Source organism: Vanessa tameamea, chromosome 27 (genome assembly GCF_037043105.1).
Source record: "Vanessa tameamea isolate UH-Manoa-2023 chromosome 27, ilVanTame1 primary haplotype, whole genome shotgun sequence".
Classification (NCBI taxonomy): domain Eukaryota; kingdom Metazoa; phylum Arthropoda; class Insecta; order Lepidoptera; family Nymphalidae; genus Vanessa; species Vanessa tameamea.
The window spans coordinates 1,841,726-1,868,406 of record NC_087335.1 but is presented as its reverse complement, the minus strand read 5'-3'; the positions used below and the strand labels follow the sequence as shown (position 1 = coordinate 1,868,406).

Sequence of the window (26,681 nt, the reverse complement as noted above, 5' to 3'; positions counted from 1 at the left end):
GCGAGTATTAAATATACGGGCGGCTAACAGCTCAGTCGGGTGCCGTCTAAAGAAAAATATGCATAATATTTTAAATCGTACACACATAGAAGACAGATAGAAGCCTTGCTCAACTCCAAAACAACCTCTTTGTTTTTTAATATAAGTATAGATGTTCAATTTAAATACATTATCAAAGATACAAAAAAAAGAAACACAGATAAACAAAGCCCTAACAAAAAACGTACCTGGAGGCTGAAGCGACAATTTACGCAGTAATTCGCTTTAATCTATTTAACTTATATTCCGAAAGACATGTAAACAAAAACAGTCTCTTTTACGTTTGAAATAAAGTCGACAATACAATCAAGTCTTGAATACGCATTCCAGTATTTTGTATTTACCTTATTTTCGCATATTAATTATGACACATCAATACGTCTAGTACATACTATGTCACACGACTGATGAACGTGTTTAAGATAAAAGTTATATGTATCATAAGATATAACATTAAAATTCAAAAGTGCATCCAAGCGGGCACTTGGAAGCACTTTTGTATTTTCAATTTATAGTATTAAATAACTAAGTAATATATAATATTAAGGTACCAAGAAAACAAGAAACTCAATACTTACTCTATACTCTATTTTTATTGAAAAAAAAAATTAAAATAATTATCATAAGCCATCAAAATCAAAATATACTTTATTCAAGTAGGCTTTTACAAGCACTTTTGAATCGTCATTTAACAAACTATTTAAAGTAAAGCTACCAACAACCGGTTCGGAATGTTCTATTCTACCGAGAAGAACCGTCAAGAAACTCAGTAGTTACTCTTTTTCAACATCTAAAAATACAGTCATGTTAGATAAATACAATTATATAAGTATGTCTTGTCTCCTGCCTGGAAGTCAACAAGCATTAACTCTACGCTTTTTTATCATCAATATAATCTTGTATCGAGTAATATGCCTTCTTTACCAATGTACTTTTTACAATTGACTTGAATCTATGAAACGGCAAAGTTAAATCCAACCAACGACCACCGTCGACGATGCAGCCCCAACGGTCTACGTCCGGGTTTTTGCATCCCCAGCATCCTGGGTTAAGACGGGCTTAAAAAGCTCTACCATTATTATGATATTATTCACTCCAAACAGTTCTTTATTAATATATCTTTAATAAAAAATAAAAAAGTATTCCACTTAACTAATAACATCCAGGCCAGGACCTTCACTGGTAAACGCAGAACACCTCACCAATGTTACGTCATAATCGGACAAATGTTTTAAAAACAACAGAAGATAACGCATATTATCTTGCATATTATAGTACACTAGCTACACGTCCCGACTTTACACGGGTAAAAATGTACAATTAAAGAGAATTTCTTGCATTTTTCGTTTAGATTTTTTACAATAGTATTATGCATATCATAAACCTTCCTCTTCGTATCTTCTATTTAATGATGAAAACCGCATTAAAGTCCGTTGCGTACTTTAAAAGATCTAAACGTACAGACGGCGGGAAACGATTTTGTTATATACAATATAGAGACCGCATTTTCATAACTATATTGCACATATACATATGAACAAGGCTGATGGTGATTGGACCGATTCAATCCGGTCAAAATCATGCCCAATTCGTAGAAATAGAATTATGTAAATTGAACCACTTTCGACTAAACTATATCTATTAATAAGTCAGTTAATTTTAACTTTTCCATGCACTATCTGGTTAAATTCAGCACCATTGCACTCTCAATATTATAAATGAAAATGGGCCGCGACCTCGTTCAGGATGTATGAACGGTTCGAGTGGGGAGAGGCGGGCTAAGGGAGGCTATGTCGTCATTTTAATACGCTCCATAATAGCTATAATGAAATGGGATATATCCATATGAATGTCATAAACGTGAGAGCAGTGACGTGCATCCTGTCGTCATGGTATATAAGCATACTCTGATTAAAATTATTATTAACACTCATAACATAAAAGCTCTATGTTGAAACTAAGCTTACGTGGCTTAGTAAATAGTGAATGTTAATTTTAAGCGATTATTGTAGGTTCGAATTCGAGCGCTGGAAAAAGTTCTTTTAATCACATTTTAGGTACACTTTAATAGATTACGTGGAGGTATGATTTTTTTTTCTTTACGCGATTTCTGCTATATATACTGTTAGATATGTACATAAAACAGAATTAACGTTACAGTCTGTAAACGCCCAACTGCTGGGCCTTTCCTTTCAATGAGATGGTTTGAAGCTTATTCTACCACGTTTCTCCAATACATGGTGGATACACGTATGACAATATTTTTTTCTTCAAAGCACGCTTGAATTACGGTGACGGTTTATAACAAAAAAATTTATATAACAAGGCATTTTGGTCCATTTTAACGGTTGAGACGATACCTTTTTTGTATGAGTAGGTATTAATATAGGTAGTAGTAGGTAGGTAGGAGGGTAGATGGGCCATCTGATGATTGTGATCACCATCGCCCATAGACATTGGCGCTGTGTTGAACCTATTGTTACATCGACCACGGAACATACTAAACTTTGAATCTTCAATTTAAACAGCTACCTAGTAGTAATAGACAATAATAACTGGCTGGCTGGCTGGCCTGTCGCCCTGACCTCCGGCCGTCTGGTGACCCTCGCCAGGTGTAATCTTCCCGCTACAAATATTTACTAGGTATGTTATTTGCGATGCGATTGGATTTTTCTATTCTTTAATCTTAAATCCTTGACAAATTTATTAAGCTATTTCTATGACTTTTAATGTATGCAAAGATTTTAATAAGGCAAAATGTTATGTATCTATTTTATAAAAAAACATTTGAGGAAATGTGCAACAAACCTCGCGAAGCGTGGGCGTTGAGGACTACGACCTACGTCACAAAATCCCTTTTAACACATCATGATAACAATTCCCGTTTGACGCTATCGCTGATGTTCCACGTTTTGTTAAAAGTCTTGACAGACTACTAGTTATAATGGCCAAAATTTAGATATATCTATTTTTTATATTCTATGTCATAGGTCTACGGGCGAATGGTCCAATGGTTCTGATGTAATTGGTCACCACTGCCTTAGACTGGCACCGTAAAAATAAACCATTCCTTACATCGCCACGCGGCACCAACCTCGAGAACTGCGATGTTTTGTCCCTTGTGCCTGCTGTTACACTGGTTCATTCACACTAAAAAAGGAACTGTTGTGTTCCGATTTAAAGGCAGGGTGAGTACTAGGTATTGCTGCTTAGCGGTAGAATATATGATGAGTTGGTGGTACCTAACCAAATGAGGAAAATCACTATATCGATATTATTGTGAAAACCGTTAAAGAAATATCATCAAGTTCAGTTAAATAAAAACCTACCCCAACATAGCTCATAATACTATATGAAAATAACGAAAGTTTTATACTAAACAAACCCCATTAATCCGGTTTAAACCGGATCACGTGGGACAGGTCGTTTTGACATATCTCCGACACAATAACCAGTAAACGTTACGTAATTATGTCAAGGTGACTAATACATGTCACATATTATTGCAATACATCGACATTTAAATAGCAAACGATATATAAAAAAATCCAGTTTCAAATCGTCCAACTCGTTTAGATAGACTTCAATAGAAGCGTAACTTGTTTATTAATAATCAAATCTATCACCAATCGTTCGGAAAGATTATCAAGAATGTAGAAACATATAGAGTTAATTTATTTTATAATTAACATATAAATTAAAACACTACACAACGTCCTGACTCCCGTGCAATTGTATATGTGCACACTCTCCTGCACTAGATTATCTGCGCAATCGCTTACTTTTCCTTGGGAATTACTATTGTGACCGAAATATGTCAGAAGGACATCACTATCAAAATCAAGATATACTTTATTCAAATAGGATTTTTCGAGCACTTTTGAATCGTCATTTTACAGAACTATATTAAGTAAAACTACCACCGTTTCTGAATGAAGATTCTAACCAATAAAATGAGAAGAACCGGCAAGAAACTCAGTAGTTACTCTTTTCCAACATTAAAAATACAAAGTTATGCTAGTTAAATAAAATTATACATATAATATATCCTGTCTGAAAATCAACAAGTTTTAGTTTCACGCTTTTTTATCATCTATATAAATAATCTTGTGTAGACTAATATTCTTTATTTATTAATACCTAATTATCATGATCAAACAACGCTCCCTCCTTCTTTAACGGTAACAGAGGTCGTTGGATTTTAGTCGAAGACGTCAAATCCTCACCCACAAATTAATTGGCAAAATTTTGGGAAAAACGTAAACGATATAACATCTATTAATCTGGACAAAGTTTCACCACAAAAAGACGATCATTTCCATAATTACCAATATCACAATTCACACAAAGTTTAACCTTACTCATTAACCAGTACAAAATGGTTTGTTACCGTCGAAACTAATTTATGGGTACGGATGAACAATTATCTGCAATTAAAGTTTTGATACTCGACAGTCAGGACACGACCTTTACTCGTAACTCTTTCATTAAAATCATTCTATTTTCGTATATAAAAATCTTAGCTTTAACATTTCAACGTAATTTTAAAAAAAGGTTTCACGATTTAATTTTCCGTTGTCTTTGTCCAAATGTCATTCGATCCCAACGATTATTAGAGAGGGGTCACAAGGATTAACGAGAAAATTGCTCTCAAAATTTTATTGATTTCGCTATTTCAACCGGATTGAATTGAGGGATTACAAAGGGGGTACCTCAGTGGTGGTATCATATAAATTCAGTGAAGATCTGATAGGAAGATCCATGAGAAAATCATTAAACTCTTCTTGAAAACGGGCTGCACGACATAAGGACAAATAATTCTTTACCTTTTTTAAAGTTTTTCATATGAATATTTTAGGTAGGGATTATTGCAACCCACGCGACTAGGTACCACCTTCAGTTTGACTAGTGAGGTACTGTAATTAAAAGTACAAGATTTATATCGGCGCATTGACGGTTTGACAATGAGTGACCGACCACTTACGACCAAGTGACCTAGCAAACTGTCTAACTTCCTGCTATAAAATTAAAAAAAAAACTCTCGCTTTATTGGCATCGATATAACTATTAATTAATACCTCGCAATATCTGAGCCCGTAATTTGTATGTAGCTTGGAAATATATTATTGCATAATATTACATATTAATAACACACATTTGGATGATCTTCATCTGTCCATCACAAAAATTAAACACATTAAAATTCAGTGGTTCTTGCCTTGATCTGAAGCCATAATATTAGGGTATGTGTCACCTATCAGTAACAATTAAAGAACTATTCACACATTCATATTATAAAAAATATTTACCCTTAACAAAAAACCATTACTAGGTACATGTCATAACTGAGTGCAAACAGACAGTGCTGTCTGATTAATTCTTCTTTGAATATTTTCAATACTGAGTTCAAAATACTAGAAAGATTGATGAAATTTAATAAATCATCAGAAAATGTAGTTGGATAATTTTAATCATTGTTTCATCCAACATATAAACGTTACTTCAACTGTGAACAGAAAAATTATTTAAAAAAAATTCAATAAATGAATTTATTGATTACAATATATTCTGAATCAATATTCGTTTTAATAAACTATTATGTATTTATTTTAGTAGGTAGGTAGGTAGCGTTTTGTACCTGCCTTCCACTATCTCATCATATATTCTACCATCAATCACCAATACTTAATATAGTTGTGTTCCGATTTGAAGGGGGGAAGGATCTATATATCTGCCCGCCTATATATATCATTTAAAAAACATCCATTAGTAGATTCGACAAAAAGTAATGATGAAAGTAAATATATATATAAAGTATATTTAATTAAATGAACTCCCAGTATACGCAAACCAATTAATTAAAGTTACCGAGTACGAGCTATTTTCATGACAATGTGTTTCATGGAATCGTAATACAATGGGGGATAAATTAAGTAACAGATATATACTTTCGTTAATGTAATTTATATATTAATATATATAATTAATTCTCTTATTTCATTCTACATCAATCATTTGAACGCTAAACGTATTGGTATGGGAATATGACGAACACACATAGTTTTGGGATAAATATTATTTTAATTATGTTAATATCTTTTTATTTCATGCTCACCGAAGCAGATAGGAAACCGCTAGTTAAATAATATATGGAATATTATTGATAAATGTATAAAATGTTTGTTTGATATGTACATACATACATTCCCAGGGCTCCTTTGGCCATTGTCACTGACTTTTTCCAACAAATACAGACAGATCGGCTAATGGATATATTGATGGCAAGTAGTAGTAGTACTATTATCCATCGTAATAAGAACAGTGAGAAATTTCAACCATATCTTATATTGCTAAAATTCCACTTGGAACTTGGAAACTGAGATGTGCCTACACTGGTTAACTCACTCTTCAAACTAGAACACAACAAAACTAAGCATTCCCATTAGGGGATAGAAGATATGATGCCTATAGATATGATGATGATATGAACCTATCCACATAGATATAGCCCTACCACCAATTAAAAACTCAACTAAAAAATCCATTATTAACAAGAACAAGAATCAATGAATTTAATGATTTCCAAATTGAAAATTTCATTTAACATAATATTAATTAGTATTTATTACCATGATCATATCTGCAAACTGACAATTTTCAACAGACTGAATTTCTCATCAAGTAATGAAAAACATTATTTAAATAAAAAATTGAAATTTTCAAATTTAAATATTCAATATCCAGAATCCAGGCTACATATTATAACAAAGATTAAGATATATTATTGTAACCTTTATAAATCACCTGTATTGACAAGAATAGCATTGTGTTGATGACATTAATGATTTAATAGCCTTTCTGCTACCAATAAACATTTATTTTAAATGTCATAAAAAATTTAATGTAGATTATTTGGAAAAGCTTTTGTAAAAATCAATCAAAGACTAATTCGTATTTTTTCAATATCGAATTTCGTTTATCAATGAAATATTTTAAGTATATTTTTTTCAATGTTTATCTTTCGTAATTCTGGTCGTTTTCATTCATGACGAGATTAATTCATTATCAGACTATGATAAAGGTATTAAAATTCTTCATTTGTAATTATCGTCATTAATAGTTTTCTAAAAGTATTTCGTGATCATATAGTATAGTATGGGCGGGGTATTAGTCACAGGTCTCGCGTCCCTTCAATGGGGGTAAACTCCCCTTATTCTGAGTAAAATTACTCATCCCCTATATACATGGCAATTTAATTCAAGGTCAAACAAACGCGTATGAAACGTTACCAAAATAAAACGAATTCGACGTGTGGGGTACCCTTTACTAACACGTTAAAAAATCAATAGGAACACCTATTCAAGCGTTTCTCTCGTTCTCTTGAATGGGCGAAGCCTCTATAAGCTAATATATGCAATGTTTTTCGCAAAGTCATTCATAAAAGTGCAAATTATAAGGCATAATCAACAAATCAATGTTCCATGACTATGTTTACATTCTAATATATCGGTCAAAATTACGCGCTCGAGAACAAAACAGATGGACGGTTAAGTGTAAATATTCCCGATTAAATATAGAACGACGCATGTAAGATAGATATTATTTATTTGTTTTCCATACTAAAGCTCAGAAAGGTTTGATGAACTGTGCTATACGTACCTCATTTTGTTGCTTGTATCCTTTGTCGTGATTAATCCCTATGCACTATTGCACGGCACGCAACAATTGTTCACTTATAAACTGCATATTTTCACAGACACAATTCAACATTTCTATATTATCGACTCGAATACACGACTAGGACATTGGGGGTAGCCATTTTTGTGAAAAAGTAATTTTGATTTTTCGTTGGTCTCCTTCGATTTTAGAAAACGGATAGCGGGAGGACGCTTGCACTGCGCGGAGACGACGAGCGAATTAAAAATTATCTTCGAATTACCGGTCACACACCTCTGCTATAAAATGAATTGACGTTCCACTCAAAAAAATTATTTAACACAACTTTACTACAGCTGAAGCTTTGAATACAATGATACAAACGTATATATACCGTAGGGATGAAGCTTTTTTACGACACAACGTGTGCGATTCGATACATATCCGGAAATAAAATTTACATTTTCGCCCTTATTTAGTGAACGTCCCTACTTGGTCGTATTATACTCTACGCTCATCAACGACCAATCACCTTTCAGGAAGTTATTTGTTCTTTTCAAAATGATCTAAGTAGCGGCACCTAGTGACAATGCTAGCAATTATTTAGACTAATTTTTTACCTGGCAATCAGTTAAATGTAAACATAATTTTTTTAAATAGTAAAATAAAAAATGTTGGAGTTAAAAAAATAAGTAAAAATGTAAACATATTCTATAAATTGAATTTGGTTTTCATTTCAGAATTTAAACAAAAAAATTTTTCATAATGGTTTATAATCGCTAAGTGCGACAACACAAAAATTTACAGTTGAGTGTTGACATATTGACTCATAATTTGACAGAAGTATCAAAGTATTCCCAAAACGAAATCATTCTGGTTTTCTTTTGATAAACAGTTCTTTTTTCGAAAACGTAAATAGAATGGTGGGCGCGATGCCTGTAAATTTAATACCAAAATTTTGTAACGGTGCCATGGATAGTCACAATGGTGGCGAGGATTGCGAGAACCCAGTGTTTATAGGTAGTCGGGTGAAATGTAATGATGATTTTGCTACCGTAAAATACATCGGTGAAGTGCAGGGCTACAAAGGGATATGGTACGGTGTAGAGTGGGACAACACCGAGCGCGGAAAACACAACGGCTTCGTTGAAGATATACAATATTTTAAAACTACCAAGCCTAACGCTGGTTCGTTTATTCGTCCAAATAAAATTGCTCAATATAAAACTTGCGCGGAGGCGATCAGGAGATACTACGGTGATCGTGAAGTAAGTTAATTAACAATAAAGTTTTTTTTCCAATATCTTTCCACTTACTAACATCCACCCACACACATTACAGACAGTACTTAATTTTAACGTTATACTCTAGTAGATATATTATATCGTTGCACTGTTGTTGGTCTAAGTTATATCAAGGGTTTTGAAAAAAAAAATAGCTTAAACATTTATTACCATTTATATGACTTTAAATATCATGGAATTTAAAGTTCCTCAGATCTTCAAATAACTCAACAACAACAATCTTTAAAAGAGCTTTTACTGTAAAGGCAATTTAATTATAGAATAAATTGCCTTTGTCAGTAACACAAGAATGCAAACTTGATTAAACTAGTTGTTAATAAAAGTATTTAATGTATAATTATAGTACTCTGTCTCATTGTAACAAAGTAATATATTAAGCTGTGAATGAGTTATATATACCTATATTATGTTAGATTTATATGTATCAATCAGACAACACTATTCCTTACATAGTATAAAACATAGTCACTTCCCGCCAGCAGTATGCTTAGATATTTCAAATTACACATTTAATGTAGTTTTCATCAATAAACAGAGTGGTTCAAGAGGAATATTTATATGTATAATACATGCATATTACAGTAGAGAAAAATGGAGAATTTCAACATTCATAGCTGGATTTTTTTTATGTTTGATATTTGTTCTAAAAGTTGTATTTTATAAGCCCTTATTGGATGCTAGCTAATATTAGTATATTAAACACCACTCTTAAATCTGTATTGATTTAGCTGCAAGTAATTTGTATGTATAAAATTATGTTTGTTTAAAAGAAATGTATACATTGTGATAACCACTTTAATTGTCTTAAATTGTTTTATGTCATTTTCATTGTCATTCAAATTGCCTTGGAAATATCTTTTCTGTGTAGTGGCTAGTTTATAATAAGCATAACACTTGAATATCTATTATTAAAAGTAGATGGGGCTGATTGAAAAGTATTTTTGGTTTCTTTTGTCAAGTAATAAAAATTCTCAGTATCAGTCTGAAGTAAGACAACGCTGTCATATTGTAAAATTTAAAAGTATTATCATTTATGTCAAAATATTTCTATGCAAAATATCGTAGCCATCAAATTAAAATATTCACAATTAATATACAAAGAGATGCATTCTGTTTGTTACAAAATATGAGATAGTAAGTTCTGTTACTTTTACATTTTGTTAAATTTACTTACATAATTACATATCTAAATAATACATTTTAGTTGGTAGTTAAGCTTTGTGCAATAAGGCTGGTTAGCTAGCACCCATTCATCACATATTCAACGCCAGCAACAGCAATACATTACAACCCATTTCAATCGAAAGAGTTAAGATTAACCAACCTTAGATATACCTACACCATATTCCATGTAATTTGCTCAAAGCTCTGCTAAATTGTCCACAACAAATAGTTCTTGATGAATACAATTATCATTTTTTATAATGCAAGACTATTTACTTTAAGAGTGGAGCTTCCAGTGAATTTTTAGATGTGTTTAATTTTTATTATATAGAGGAAATATGTTATTATCGAAGATATTGTACGATATATGTACTTGCAAAAGGGCAATATGTTGAAATGAGTTCCAGAATTATTTCTTAATAGTAGATAAGCTTATAACCCACAAAATATTTATTATCATATACTATTATACCTTCAAAATCTCCTGGAGAAAACGACTTCTAAAAAGACATAAAAAATATGGTTAATAATTTTTTCAGGACGAAACAGTCGCAGCTCACCGCAGGACGGTGATTAATGAGTGGAAGAGAGAAATGGGAGCCCCCTTCATTGAGATGGTTGGCTTTGAAAAGATTCATCAGAAACAGTGAGCAAATTAGTACTTTAGTTCTTATAATATATTTTATTATATTGTTTCTAAATAATAGTTAACCATTTGTTCGGCCAGCATCTATTTCATTCTCTTGCCATTTCTTTTTTTTTTCTCAATATTTATTGGGATATGCTATTGGCTAATGGAGATATGGGAAAGTAATTTTCTTTCTCTAACTATTATTATTTTATTTATCACTATAATAAAACTAAAGAGTTTGTTTGTTTCACTTGGTGGTAGGGGTTTGTGCAAGCCCATCTGGATAGGTACCACCCACTTATCAGATATTCTACCGCCAAACAGCAGTACTCAGTATTGTTGTGTTCCGGTTTGAAGGGTGAGTGAGCCAGTGTAACTCCAGGAACAAGGGACGTAACATCTTAGTTCTCAAGGTTGGTGGCGCATTGGTGATGTAAGGAATGGTTAATATGGGCGGTGGTGACCACTTACCGTCAGGTGCCCCATATGCTTGACCGCCTCCTGATACCATAAAAAAAAAAAGATTAATGTCAGGAGTTACCAGATTTGAGAAAAAATTCATGCATTACATGGCTTAAGTTTGAACTCTAAGCAAGGACATACTTTTTCATGCTCAACATCCGACGATAAACCCCCAAAACGCGAGCGACAACTAGTTATCATATTTCAGTTTTATGTCGACCCTTATTCTACCTTCTCGTATGATAGTTAGTTGACTATAAACAACAATTACCGCTACTTTAACAGCAACAAGGCTGATGTGTTAGTGTGACTCCATCGTAATTGGTATTTATTGTTTACAGAAAATTCGATCGTCTTCTAGAAGTGTGTGTACATGATCAGAATGTATCTAAAGCTGGTAACGTAGCCGTGCTGTGCCCTAACGTCCGGAGCCTGGATGTTTCCCAGAACCTGTTCGCGAACTGGAGGGAGGTTATACAGCTGTCGTCTCAGCTACCGGATTTGAGGGAGCTGGATCTGAGGTGAGGATTTGTTTTAAAAACTCTTGTATGGTATTGATGTTCTGATCAATTTCGCCGACAGCAGCCTTTTTACATAGAAGACTAGCAAACGGCGCATGGCATACAGTGCAGAAACTCACTTATTATTCCCTAACTTTTATAATACGATGTGCCTGAAATTTTACATAAACTCAGGCCCAGGACTATCGCATTAACATGCTTTCTAAAGCTTGAACCCTCACCTGGGTATGAATCTTATAAATTAGCCGCCCCCTAGTCATAGTTAAGGAGGTCTGTTGCAGCAGTTGGACATTTACAAGCTGTGCCCACGTTTGAGGGGGGCGGCCCAGGTATTAGGTACCACTGTTACACCTTGTATGCAAAATTTCATGAAAGGCGAAAGCGTAAAAAAGTAATTGATTTTCCTATTTATAATCATAGGAAGAACTTTGTTGATCTTTTTTTGTATAATTACAGCAAAAACCGCATGGCAATAGATATGCCCGAGGAAACTTTAACCCAGCTGTCAATAAACTTCAGTGCGTTGGAGAAACTGAATATATCGGTTTGCGATTACGAATGGACGGACATCCTTGCCCTATCACATCTATGGCCGAAGATAAATGAACTCATCGCAGCGTACAACAGAATAAAAAAAATAATTCAACCCGATGTCACTCTGCGTACCTTGTCGATATTGCGACTCGATGGCAATCCAATCGATTCCTGGTCGGAGATTATGAACCTCGGACGTTTGAAGAGTTTGAAAATATTAAGTTTGAATGATTGTAACATTGGAGCGATTAAGTTTAATGACGAACCGGGCTATGGTAAAGTTGACGTTTTTGAGAAATTGGAAGTTTTATTTTTGAACAGAAATAACATTAATGATGTGAGTAAACTTTTTACATTCTGCATAAGAAATTATTAATTTTTTTTTTTTCATATCTAAACATTTCGAGATCTATGGCGCAAGAAATTAACTATCAGGATTTTTAACAAAAGAGAGCAGTTTAGGTTATAATTTACAAATTACTTATTTATTTCGGAAACGAGGACCCATATTAACGTTACGGAGGCGGCCGTGACGTCAGTAGATACTATCAGTGTTTAAATTAAAAAAATATATGTAAACAAACGTTATTATTACCTTGAATTGAATAAATAATATTAATGAAACTTAACCAAATCCACCATAAATAAGAAACGATGTGATGTATTAAAAATTTATAATACAATTAATAAATGTTTCAGTGGCGATCCCTCAGCGAATTAGATAAATTAAAATCTCTGAAAAAATTATACTTCCTAAAGAACCCCGTGCAGAACGATGAGGACTACGACACCGGCTCACAGATGATCATCGCGAAAATCGGTAACTTGCAGGTAAACCATAAAAAGACAAATTAAATAAAAATATCATTATTTTAGAACTACCAAAACTACACATGACAAGATTACATGATACATTTAAAGTCATTTACGCTATAGGGAATAATTAATCATCCCTTACATCGTCACTGCACCCAATCTTGGAACTAAGGTTTAATGTCGCTTGTACCTTTTACACTGACTCACTGACCCCTTAAACCGGAACACTACAATACTATTGTATTGCTGTTCGATGATACAATATATGATGCTTGGATGGTACCTAGATGAGCTTACACAAAGCCCTACCACCAAGTGACTTGACATAAACTCCAAGACCTTACAAGACTTACTAGAGAGGAGGTCTCAACTATTATTTAAACTTACATTAATATTATGCATAATATATATTCTATTCCAGGAAATAAATGGATCACTCATTACTCGGGAATTAAGACGTGGTGCTGAATATGACTATATGAAAAGATACGGAGCTGAATGGAAGTTAGTCCAGAGTGACCCACAGAAGAAAGTTGCTTTTGATATTGAACATTGTCGTTTTCAAGAACTCATCTCCAGTAAGTTTAAGATAACCTAACACTTGTTGTTAATGTCAAGGACTAACTCAACTGTGCAAAAAGTTATTTTACTTCACTGGTCTCATAGGGTGGCAATACTTGCCAGTTGAAAGTTTTTTTTTTTGTTTCTCTGTGGTTATACCTAATACCAAATAATAGTGGTAAAATAAATAATTTAATAATCGTAACTGAATCAAGTCGAAACGGTCTAGATCCGAAATAACATATCCACAACATCCCACATGCTTACAATATCAAAAATGAAGAACTCCCGTACATAATTTTATAACGTTAAAATTTTACCCTCTTTAGCGATGAATATTTTAAAACCGTGTAACAACTTTTTCGTTATAATTTTAACGTTAATGTCTTTTACTCATTAATTGAAGCAAAAAATTGTTTTCCAGAATATGGCATACCCGACGACAGCCTGCTAGTCAAAGTACCAAAAACAACAACACTCACTTCGCAATTATTAGAAATAACTCTATGCAATGAAAATGGTAAAGTCCTCAAAAAGAAGTTCCCGTCAAGTATGGCAGTACAAAAACTGGTAACGATGGCACAGAGACTCTTTTCGAAGGGAAATACTGGATCACCCACACTATATTTACTTGATGATCAAATGCAAGGAGCTGAAATCACATTGGATAATGTTATGAAAGATTTAACCTATTTTTCAGTTAAAAATGGCGACACAATCCTGATTAGGTTCAGATAGAGAGCATTTTTGATTATGGCGACCCCGAATATGCCTGCAGTTATAATTGGCGCGAAATTCTATTCATAACAATGTATTATTTAAAGAGTTTAGCTTTGTAAATATCCATGAGAAATTGTACCTGTATTTATTGCGAATTTTATTTTTCACAAAATAAATGTTCACTATGTATTTTCTATTTTGTTATTTTATTTATAAAATATTCCCCCAAACTATAAATTAAGATAAAGTATTTTGAAAGAATAAGGTTGTTTTTTGTATTTAATGACAATTTAATAAGTTAATCTAAAAGAAAAAATGACCTCCAGATATAAGATTGTAAATATTTAAATATAATTCAATGAAAAATACCACCTGTGACCTTGTAGGAAACCTTGACAAAATTATAGATTTTTTTTATAAGGAAACATTAAATGCAATATTGTTAGTCTTATAAAATTATTTATTATTAAATAAATTGCTAAAACTTGCGTATACAATAAATAAAAAATATCTATGTATTGAATAATTTAAAACAAATGTAAATGAATATATTTTAAATATAAGCGCTAAACATTTTGTTTTGTTTTGACTCAATACTGGCCACATCAGACTTGATCGCCATTGGTAACCGTTGTGTCAACTAAAAAAAGTTATGTTTACGAAACCGAATGGCGGCGCACGAGAATTTTGAAGTCGCTAATAAATTTAAATGAAAAGTTGTATTATATTTTTAATATTATTATTTTTAGTGTTCAGTGATGGGTAATTGTGTTGGTTTATTTAGACGGCGCAAAATGCGTCGTCATATTGTTTTAATTATGATCGGATTAGACAACGCGGGTAAAACGAAAACTGTTAATAATTTAGCGGGCGAAAAGGACGATAGAGTTTTACCTACGGTCGGTTTTAAGGCTGTTAATTTAATTCATAAAGATACGCCAGTAACTATATACGATTTGGGTGGCGGGCCGCAGTTTAGGCAAATATGGCCTCAATATTATAGCGAGGTGCATGGTGTGATATTTGTTATCGATTCCAGTGATTTTTCACGGTTGGATGAATGTAAATCTGTCCTAGAGGAGGTTTTATCGCACGACAAAATATCTGGTTAGTTATATATTACCTAGCAACCGTATCATATGTACGATGAAACGCTGTTTTTAATTAAATTTTCTTATCAGTGTAAAATGTAAACACGTCGTTAGTAATAAGTATATAATCTATATATATATATATTTTTATTACTTATTAATAAATACTATACATTTTATTTATGTGTACTGTAATATTGTAACTTCTATTTATTAAATTTACTCGAACACTCATTAGATATTCTACCGCCAAACGTAGAATTGTTTGAAGAGTGAGTGGCTCAAGGGACATAACATCTTAACTCCCAAAATTGATAGCGGTTTGGTGTGTAAAGAATGGTTAACATTTCTTACAGAGCCAATTTATGATCGGTGGTGATCACCTATCATCAACCTGACTATTACATTATAAAAAAATAACGTCTACTTTACAAAACATATATAATAATTCCAGTGCTCCTCAACCTGATGATTTTTTTTATATCACATTTTTTTCCGACATAGGTAAACCTGTCTTAGTATTGGCTAATAAGCAAGACAAAAGAGGTGCTTTGGACGATATAGATGTAGTTGAAAAGCTGAACATTGAACCATTAGTTAACAGGTAAGGTTATTGTATTTTGAAACATGTATCTTACTGAAATTTAATTTACATGTTTTACACTTTCGTAGCAGGACCTTTTATTTTTTAAAATTAGTTTGGCTTTTATTATTCGTGACATCGACGAATATATACGTACACATGTGCAAATACTAAAGCGATACAATAATTCTCGTATAAATTATTTTCTTTATAATAATAAAATTGAAAAAAAATCTTCGTAACTTCATACACTGTTAGAAAGTGATATAGAAATGACAATACGTATATCTTAGAAGCTAGATTCGGTTCATTGTATGTATAAAATATGGTTTTTAAGTTCGCCTATTATTAATATTTTTGCTCATGTCAAAAAAACTGATAAATAAGGCATTCTACTGAATACAAGATTATATCAATGATAAAAAAGCGTGTACTCAGTATTTGTTGATTTTCAGGCTAGGCTATGTATAAATTTAATTGTACTTTATTGACATACTCTGTAATTAGAATGGTGGAAAAGAGTAACACTACTGAGTTTGTTGCTGGTTCTTCTCGGTAGACTACTTTCCGAAGCGGTGTAGCTTGACATTTAATTCAAGATTGTAACAAGACGATTTAAAAGTGCTTTTATGAACCTACTTGAATAAAGAATATTTTTATTTAGTGATAAAAATAAAATAATGTGACTCTTTAGGTACAGGTGTCCAACGTTAGTTGAATCGTACAGCGCTAGTCCGTACGATTCAAAGTCAAGCAAAATTAAAATCGATCCAGGACTTCGAAAAGGCTACCACTGGCTCCTAAACTACATTGTTCGCCGTTACGGCGATATAAACTTGCGCGTACAAACTGACATACATGCAGAACTGGAACGACGTAAACGAATGTTAAACCGTGCGTCGAATAGAGCTTCTCAAACTTTTACAGCAATTAGCGACGATATCGCTACCCAAACTGGTTTCGAAAACCCCAACTTTGAAATGCAAAAGTCTGAAAATGAACAGGAGAAGAACTTAGATGCTGGTCTAATAATTGTTAAACCAATTCGAAAACCTAATAGTATTGACTCTACTATTACAATCGAAAGTGTCGAGGAATCTGACAGCAGTGGGGTTAGGCCGAAGCTATCCCCACTATTCGGTAGAGCGAGTAATACATCAACTTCAGAGACTGTAAAGATCGAACTGGAACCTAGAAGCGAGTTCAGGATGCTATCACCTATAGTAAGAAACAAAAGTGGGGTGAATCATATTGATTTTAAGAATAGACCCCAATCTAGTCCAACACATAATAGAAATAAGGTAATCAAACAATTATGAAATATAATTTAAATTTACTTGATGGTAGGACGTACAAGCCGGCCTGGGTAGTTACTAGCCACTCATACATTCTACCGCCAAACAACAAGTATTGACTTAGTATAGTTGTGTTTTTGTTGGAAGGGATAGTGAGCCAGTGTTACTATAAGCTCAAGGGCCGTAACATCTTAGCTCCCAAGTTTAGTGGCGCTTTAGTATGTATGGAATGGTTAATATATCTTATATTTCTATTGGCGTTGAGACCACTTACCATCGTGTGGCTTATTTGCCAGTTCTTTATAATCATTTGGTTATAGCTATTTTAGTTAAACGCTATTTTATAATATACCAAGTAACAGGCCCCAACTAGTAAAATAAAAAATAATAAATAAATAAAATAAAATCTTATCTTAGGAGAGACACTATGTCTTTTAAAATATTCATAACAACAATTACGCTACCAAAACCGCGATAATTTTGCGGACAAATTCAATTTTGCAAATTATCGAAATATTATTTCATATTTCGAGACTGCCAAACCGCATTGTAGCGTTATTGAATTAGCTTTTGTAACTTCTCTTTGAGAGGAAAGATTTTGGGCAGCCGTGAGACATTAATGAACTGCAAATTTTTTGTTATTAAAAAAGTACATATTAGTAAAAAGTAGTAAGATTGTCTATCTAAATCCAGTTAGATGATTTAAATTAAATAAGATAGTTTATATAATATCCGACAGTACGCCAGAAGGTTATGTAGAGTAGGGTCTATACCGGAGGATTCTGTAGTAATAATTAGTGTTTAATGCATTAACTGAACAAGACTAAGAACTCAATAGAGATAATTATTCAGTTTTAAACTTGGTGTACAGTTGGAAAAGAAAGAAAATATATAAAAATAGTACAATTTTCAGACGTCTCAATCAAGCCAAAATTCATCATTCCAAGAAACGAAAAATACGCTATTTGAAAAGAGTCGCTCTTTGTTACCGGATCTGAGACACAGGGTCTTAATCAGTGACGTTGAACTGTCGCAAATGCATCGAGAGATCGTTTTGACGGAACGTGGTGAGTATGGACAGTGCTTGAAATCGCCGATATGGTCGAAATTTGTTTATTTGTATGGTACAGTACCAGGACACGATAACTCTGTTGGTTAACTATTTTAATCGTTCTATTGAAACAAGAAAAATATTGGGCTCCAATAATTTCATTAGCAATTAATTTTAAAACCCTTACTAAACGTTATTTCACAACTTTTGATCTGCTAGGTTGGAGTCCGTAGCTTACACTGCATAACGGATAATTTGCTCCTGTACAGTACTGTTCGAACGCTAGGATTTTTTCTTCTATCTTTAAAAATGACGAATATGTACAATAATTTTCGAATTTTAAAATGTTTTCATCGGACAATCCTAAGTGTCTGTTACCTTGTAATGATTAAATCCTTCAACCGACCGTTATGGAATTTGGTATAGAGCCAGGATATTGATTGATATGCAGAGGGTAATCTCTGGAATTCATGATTAAATTCCAATATTGTTTTCACACATCTTTTCTAAATTATGATAAGTGTTTTGAACATTGCCAGCTAAAATATTGATATGCATTACACGAATTGCTCGTGCCGTAGAGCGCTTGAACAAGACGGCGTCGTCGGGCGACGTGGCGGCGCGCCCCGCGTCCGCCTCGCAGCTGCTGCGGCGCCAGCTGGAGATCTGCGGCCAGCACAAGCGCAGGCTGAGCTTGCGGTGTGAGTAGTAGAGAGCCCATACTCGTAATGTACAGGTTACTTCGCTCCCGTGGATCGCAGCGTACTTCGCGGTACTCCCATTCATCATATATTCTACCACCAAACAGCAAAACAGTGTGTTCCGGTTTAAAGGGAAAGTGAGCCAATGTAACAGGAGCGAGGGACATAACATCTCAGTTCCCAACGTTAGCGGCGCATTGGTTGTATAAGATGTGATTAAAATATCATACGACCCTAATGTCTTTGGGCAGTGGTGACCACTTAACATCAGGTAGCCCGATTGCCCGTCGGTCAAACTGAAAAAGACGTGACGTATATAAACTTAATAAGTGGACTATTGAAAGCAAACATGATTTTTTCCGATCAGACTGGTGGCTCCCGAGATTTGAACTGTTCAAGTTTACAAATATACATAGAAAATGCGACATTCGCGACAACTTTAAGCGAAATTTTGTAATTTTTTTTTTAGACATGCAGCGTAATAGAACTAGTCCGGAACGCACGTCCATGTTAATCTACGAACCCACCAAAGTCCAGCGGAGCCTCGACAAAGGGGACTTCGAACAATCCGCAGCTATTAATTAAATAGTTTCAATTAATTGACAATTGTAATCAATAGGGTTTACAGTTCACGATATCCGAATTTCGATAAAACTAATTGTGTTCGGACCGAGTATTGTTATTGTAGTGGCCGTAAATGGCAATTTAACTTTATTTTTGGATTTTAAATTTGAGTTTTTTGAACTGAGTGAACAGAAAGCCAAATTATTTGATTATTTTAACCATAAACAGAGTATTTAATAATGATTTGTTGAATATATATATTTCTTAATTGTTAATTAAAATGATCGATTTTTTTTTAAGTACAATGAAAAAATATTAATAAGTTAATGTTAAATTTTCTAAATAGTAGATATTTCGTAACGAATTAACATATATTGTTATATGATAAAGGTGTATTTTTGTATGATATATGTCGTCGCTGATATATAAAAATGTATATTATGTAACGCGATATATATTGGAACACATTTTTTAAGCCATTGTCAATAAAATAAGGGCTGTGTTACAACGCTGGTCGAATATATTAGAAGTATATTAATGTGTTGTACCCAATATATCTTATACCTGATTAAATTATACAATATTTATATAAAAGTATATATTGATTTACATAACATATAATACAGGGAATAGTTGTATAATATCATACATTGGCGTAGTCTGGATATTTCGAGCAGAGCTTTGATATCATAAGGATATAAATAATTTGCTTAGTTGAGAGTAAATTAAATAAAATGTTTAGTCTCCTGTTGACTTTCTCTAAAGCGCCATGTCCGCCTCTTTACCCACCAGGTTGCTCCTATGGACCGTCAATATAGCGTCAAAAGTTGAATTTTATATTTATTGTTATCAAACGATCTAAGTTTTAAAGACAAACCTTTGACTAAACGAAATCTTTCAAGCATTTTTTACTAATAATTCAATAAAAAAATATTTACAGTAATTGTTATAAACACTAGATTTGAAAACACTGTTGTAATTTTTTTTTTAAAAGGCTTTTACATAATATGGCATATGATGTAGGTATTATAACGTAACCCCATACATGCAAATCTATTCAGACATTTAAAAGTTATAGTGGAATAAACAACCTCATAAATACATGAACCATGAAAACATTACAATTTTTTTAGAGCAGTCGTGTGAAATGCATTTAAATATCTATTTATAATTATTTCGACATATATATATATATATATATATATATAAATATATGCTTAATTTTGTGAAGTTTTGCCTTTAAATAAGCGGGTTATGTTAAAAATATAAGCTCCTTATAAATTAGATAGTAATTATTTTGCTTTAAACATAATATATTTTTAGTGATAACTTTATCACCACTCAACAAAAACTTTGAGAACCACAGACAATTCAATGTCAAAGCATAATATGTGATTATAATGTTGTGATTTCTGTATTATTTTGTTGTAATTAACTAATAATTAATTGCTACAGCAATATTATGTCATTTATTTATCTTAATCATACGAAATAATATAAACAAAAGTTTAAATTTTAATGCCTAAAAAGAAACCAAATTAAAAAAGAAATGCGATTGACCAGTCAACAGTTACTTAACGATATTCGAATTTTAAATATCATATTTTTTATCTATGATTGCAATTAATATATATTGCATCTAAGAAAGCAGCCATTTTCGATTCCGTTTGTTGAAAATACCAAAATATCATACCAATCATTCAATGTAATACGTCAATAATTGTTGATCACGTGATAAAACGAATACCTAATATGACGCCATTTAATAATCTTAAAGGTCTTAATAGCCGTGCTGTGCAGAAATGTATCGACACACAGCAAAACTGATAAAAGTTGTTGAGTTATAATCTTTAAAGAAAACCGCTTTTATACTGACAATAACCTGTTAAATTATGTAGGTATATAACTATGTTATCCTTATTATTTTATTTCATTTTTTTGGAACGATTTTTTTTATGCAGCTTACAGTAGAGTGAACTCGCAGAAATCGTAAGGAAAAAGCGTCATGCCCGCTCCAAGCTACGACGAAAACAAAAAGAGAGAAAGGTCCCTCTTTTTATTGTATACGGTTTATATAAAATTATTTAAACTGTTTTTGGTTATTTTTTTAATTCACACGGAATTTTATTAGCAATTTTATTTTCGTTGTTTAATTATTCTCAAAATTGTTAATATTTTTCATTGTGTATGTTATTTAATACATAATATATAACGAAAGCAACTTCCTTCCAACCGGGTGCCACACGACATATTTTGTTTTTTTTTTTATTTCGTACCTTTGCTTTTTTCGTTTAAATCTTTATTTTATTGCTTCTGTGGGTTGGTACATTTCTACACAACAGGGTCTATATTCATCAATTTTAATTTCATTTTAAAATAAATATCGACTGCGCTTTAATATCTATTAAAATATTTTGATTATTAAAACGAAAAGCAGACGGAGCGCACGAAATTTAATTATTAACAATGACGTATTCATTAACAAATTGTTAATTACCACAAACTACCGGGAACTTGCACTCGTATTTGATTTTGTACTCGCTTTAGTCGCTTTACTTTAATGTTTCACGCGCTCCGTCTACTTCATAATCTGAGATTTTGATGTCTGACCGATTTGAAATTTACTTCTCGAAATGTGATATATGTTGTGTATACTTGATTATTTAATTCCTGAACGGCGCCACAGGACCAAATATTTAATAATAAATAGTAGTTTAGTTTTGTACTTTGCGTACTAATAAAAGTGATTATATAGTTGTTGTTTTATTTACAATTACTTCCAACACAATCTTTAAAGTATATTTATTCATTTAGTTTTAAATGTCTGGGTGTTTAGCGGTTTTGTTTTCCGCCCGCAGCCCGATAAAATGATTTAGCGCACACCTGCGGTTTGTACGATCTCTTAAATCTATAAATAACTCTGTTTTTTATGATAAAGTTTTAGAAAAGCGCTTGGATCAAGAATAAACTTTCAATCAACTAACAGTTATTGGTAATTCGACGTATTCCCGTTAGGAGGTGATTGGGGTAATTATTTGCGATAATTTTAACCCCCATATGCATGATGCAAAAGTGAACCATTTTTGAGTTATAGCGTTTTTTAGATGTTTTCAAAATAAACCCAAATTGCAACTTAAAAAATTTATTTAAAAAAAAGTATCAATTAAAATATATTTTTTTCTTCTGATTTATAAAAAGGATTAAACACTGGATATTTTTCAATATTTAAACAATAATTATCGGTCCAAATTTAAAAATGCGAGACAGAATATTATTTCAATATATTTTTTTCCCTCAAATATGCCTAAAAAACAAAAATAATCATTATGAAACTTTTCTGCAGATTATTTTAAAAACATAATCGTTTACTTAGCTTTCCGAAAATGTATAAAAACTAGGAATTTATTTCAAAGCAACCGAAATAAAATGATCAGAAAGGACGCTGGTGGAAATTCGTATTCGAACAGAAAGGTCGCTCTTTAAAATTCCCACAAAATTGATTTAAAATAATAACCAATGCAAAAAAACTTACTTAATACAAATTTAAAATAAAATTTAGATACATAAACAGTTCAGTAGCTAAGTTACAATTAAGATATTTTGTAATCTAATCTAAATCTTTCGATTTTATTAGGCACGATATTCTTTTAGAAAAACTTAAATAATAAGGAATCAAAGGCCCTGCGTTAAATTTCTTACCTTACTACCTTAATGAAAGAGTTTTAAAGGATGTTATTAACGGGTCAAAATCGAATGGCGTTCTGACACGAATCGGTGTAACACAGGGTTAGATTTTAGGACCTCTGCTATTATTAATATGTGTATATGATTGACCTTATTTTGTTAATAAGACTTGTGACATTGTCCTGTTTTCAGATGATACATCTCTTATTTTTAAAAGGATAAACAATTACGACGTTGTAAACAGGGCTCTGTCACAGGTTCTTGGTTTATTTGACATAAATTATCTAGTCCTAAATACAAAAAAGATTGTAAGTATTTTTCCTGCCTTCTTATTTTTCTGTTTTTAATATTGGAAACAAGGATAAGGGTAAGAGGATTACCCTTGACTCCAAAACTCAATGGAGTATACATTTGTATGCCCTAGCAGGGAAACTAAGTAGGTAGTGTCATTTATGCAATCAGAACAATTCGTAAACTCAATATTGTATTTATTCTAGGACATCATTACGTATGTATATAATTTTCCATAGAAGTTGATAGTATGTATACTATTAATAAAAGAAATAAAAACAAACTGCAACCCCTGCTTTTCGCTTGCATACCGTACACACAACGTTTTCGGGCAAAATACCGGAAAATATAATCAATTTACCATTTAACAACTTTAAAAACTTTAAGACTAAAAATTAATTGATAGATCTTATTATTCATTAAAACAATTATTTTTGGAATAAAACGCATTAATCAATAATCGTGAATACTAGCACCACGTGACCACTGTAAATCTGTTTATTTGAAAAGAGCAACTGTGCGATTTTCTCACCGTTTCTTCTCACTGGAGGCTGCTCTCCGAATCTGTTAGAGTTGAAATATTGACGATTCAAAAATGTTTTATTCTGAAGTTGATTTGAAAAAAAGAATATCGATAATATAAGTCGGAAATTAGCGATTTTTTGCAAACGTGGTGCGTGGGAAACCTTACCGTCGCCCTGGCCCTGCACTAGAGCGCTGTCCAAATCCAGTTGACGTCAAATATAATAGCTAAGATTGTTTTTTGTTTCACACGCACCATCTACATGTCCGAAAATCCACAAGAGCGCGATTTTTAACACTTTCTGCCTCGCACAAAAACTCTGTGGAACCAGCTTTCTCAAGTGGTTTTTCCGAACCGACACGACTTGGGTACCTTCAATAAAAGAGCGTACTCATTCCTTAAAGGTCGGAAACGCATCTGTAAGCGCCCCGGTGGTGCAGACGTCCACGGGCCGCGGTAATCACTTTCCTTCAGGTGAGCCTCCTGCTCGTTTCCACTTATAACATAATATATATATTAAAAATTTTTCAAAAATAAAACGACACATTGGCTAGTTACGTAATTTTACTTTTATATAAATATTTTGACAATTGAGTTGGCAGTGAGTTTATCTATAATATTTATAATCTGCACGCTTCTATAATGGCGTATATTTATAATACTTTACAAATAAATCTTACATTAGCTTAAAATTCTTTATTTTCATATTATCTACATATTAATGATGTTAAAATTCAAATCGTACTCAAAATGCAACACTTAATTTGATGTTAACGCGAAATTTTACTTTACAATACTTTAAATTTACAAATAACTTCGATAATTTATACAAATTTTACAATAATTACTTTTTATACAACAGTTGCATTTATAATACGAATATTTGAATTTCGAATAATTATTTTTTCTATTTCAATACATAATATTTAAGTCGCATTTAAAATTTTAATGAAATACGGCCTCACTAATATATATTTTTAGCAGATAGTTAGTTAAAACTGTCTTCTTCCTAATGTCAAATCAATGTTGCCAGAAAGACACGAATTTTAAACTAAACATCCGCCAAACTTTTCAGTGTAAGGCCGATTTAACAATTTAATTTTTCGTAATATTATCGTTTTACAATTGATTTTATAATTAATTTTAGCTGTGCTTTTGTGCTATTAAATATTATGTATATGTACAATGTATATGACATTGATACTGATTCTAATCAACAAATTCTACAATACTTATTTGACAGGACGAAAATACTTGTAAATAAAAAGTTTTTATTTAGTTTCATTACTACAAATCTTTTAACAGAATTGTAAACCAATTCCACTCAACTAATTACTCTAATATTTTGCATCCGTTTTTTGTGTTGGGGACAAAAAAAAATCAGTACTAAATTATAAAATATATAAAAAATGGCCACGACAAGATGGCGGATAGACCTTTGACAATATATTTTTAGTTTATTTTTTTATAGATCCATTATTAATAATATCTTGATGATCTGTAACAGCAATCAGATTAAATAAAAACTTGTTTTAAAAATGTTTTATTTTTGAATATTAGCACTATATGTATGTGCAAAAGAGATAGACATATGATCAGTCCTGTCGAATTAGCGCAGTGAATGAGCAAGACAGAAACAGTACCATTGTTTTTAAAATTTTACTAATTTAAGGACATCTAGGCGTTCTAATTGGACTAACTATAAATCGTATAAAATCTATGGTTATTATGATAAGTTTAGAGGTTTCACTCTCTAGTTAAATCTAAAATCACGAAACAAACATTTCTAGAAGGGACAATAACCTTCAATCAAAGTATAATATACACTGTAAGTATGAAAGGACCTAAGTGACACTAAATCGGAATATTACTTTGGGCTGTGCCTGCATACAGACTAAGGCAATAAAAATGTAGTTCCAGATATACTCGATAAATAAATAAAGTATTTGTACGGTTAACATAAAAATAGCTGCCAATATTTTAACAATTGAACAACCTTATCGTTAAATAAATTATAATAGTATACATATCACAACGGTTTACAATCATTTAATATACAATTTCATCATTTAATATGACCGATACTTAAATTAAAAAAAAAAAAAAAAAACATTTATAAGTCGACAAAATCAGAGATTATAGAAACGACACAGATATTATTGCATAGAATGTTCCAGAAACGAATTAATTAACAACATAATATGAAAAAGCAAATGGCATATTGGCCCCGCAAGAACTATTAGCCAATCCTTAAAATGCCAATACGCCAACAGTCATGGGACTTAACGCAATTAAACTAAAGTTAACTTTAAGCAATAGGAACGAAAAATGAGTATTTCTCTTTAATTTTATTCGTTGTGATTACAATAGCAAAAATTGTTTTGAAACTAAATGAGCAGAATTAAAACTATGCTCGAAGCCGTTGAACTGCTTCGCACCAATGTTAATTTTTGTAAGACTTTAGACGAATTGTTTACATAGATAAAAAAA

At 32.2% G+C, this 26,681-nt stretch overlaps 3 protein-coding genes across 3 annotated transcripts in view; 2 read left to right on the top strand and 1 right to left on the bottom strand.

The window, feature by feature from the left end:
• The window catches only part of LOC113404908 (protein enabled), an 85,695-nt gene extending 77,485 nt beyond the window's left edge, over nt 1-8,210 (bottom strand). The window contains exon 1 of the mRNA XM_064219311.1: nt 7,699-8,210. Coding sequence (XP_064075381.1) covers nt 7,699-7,703 — 5 coding nt within the window. The 5' untranslated portion in view covers nt 7,704-8,210. The remainder of the gene's footprint in view (nt 1-7,698) is intronic.
• A 293-nt stretch (nt 8,211-8,503) lies between these two features.
• On the top strand, nt 8,504-14,604 carry LOC113404909 (tubulin-specific chaperone E). Its single transcript, XM_026645988.2, has 7 exons — nt 8,504-8,963; nt 10,703-10,809; nt 11,598-11,777; nt 12,234-12,648; nt 13,011-13,142; nt 13,549-13,705; nt 14,113-14,604. Exons 1-7 carry the CDS (start codon nt 8,616-8,618, stop codon nt 14,424-14,426), a joined length of 1,653 nt encoding a protein of 550 aa, XP_026501773.1. The 5' UTR covers nt 8,504-8,615; the 3' UTR covers nt 14,427-14,604.
• Nucleotides 14,605-15,030: 426 nt separating this feature from the next.
• LOC113404910 (ADP-ribosylation factor-like protein 13B) lies at nt 15,031-19,863 on the top strand. The gene is made up of 6 exons (XM_026645989.2): nt 15,031-15,515; nt 16,004-16,103; nt 16,777-17,383; nt 18,291-18,444; nt 19,010-19,129; nt 19,599-19,863. The coding sequence occupies exons 1-6, from the start codon at nt 15,167-15,169 to the stop codon at nt 19,712-19,714; spliced, it is 1,446 nt and encodes a 481-aa protein (XP_026501774.2). The 5' UTR covers nt 15,031-15,166; the 3' UTR covers nt 19,715-19,863.
• Nucleotides 19,864-26,681: the final 6,818 nt, after the last annotated feature.

Bases quoted from the DNA above. Each gene is read 5' to 3' on its own strand.
- LOC113404909 (XM_026645988.2), top strand. From the start codon at position 8,616: ATGGTGGGCGCGATGCCTGTAAATTTAATACCAAAATTTTGTAACGGT. The intron at 11,778-12,233 runs GTGAGGATTTGT...GTATAATTACAG, and splicing joins TTGAGGGAGCTGGATCTGAG to CAAAAACCGCATGGCAATAG. The intron at 12,649-13,010 runs GTGAGTAAACTT...TAAATGTTTCAG, and splicing joins ACAGAAATAACATTAATGAT to TGGCGATCCCTCAGCGAATT.
- LOC113404910 (XM_026645989.2), top strand. From the start codon at position 15,167: ATGGGTAATTGTGTTGGTTTATTTAGACGGCGCAAAATGCGTCGTCAT. The intron at 15,516-16,003 runs GTTAGTTATATA...TTTCCGACATAG, and splicing joins ATCGCACGACAAAATATCTG to GTAAACCTGTCTTAGTATTG. The intron at 19,130-19,598 runs GTGAGTAGTAGA...TTTTTTTTTTAG, and splicing joins GCGCAGGCTGAGCTTGCGGT to ACATGCAGCGTAATAGAACT.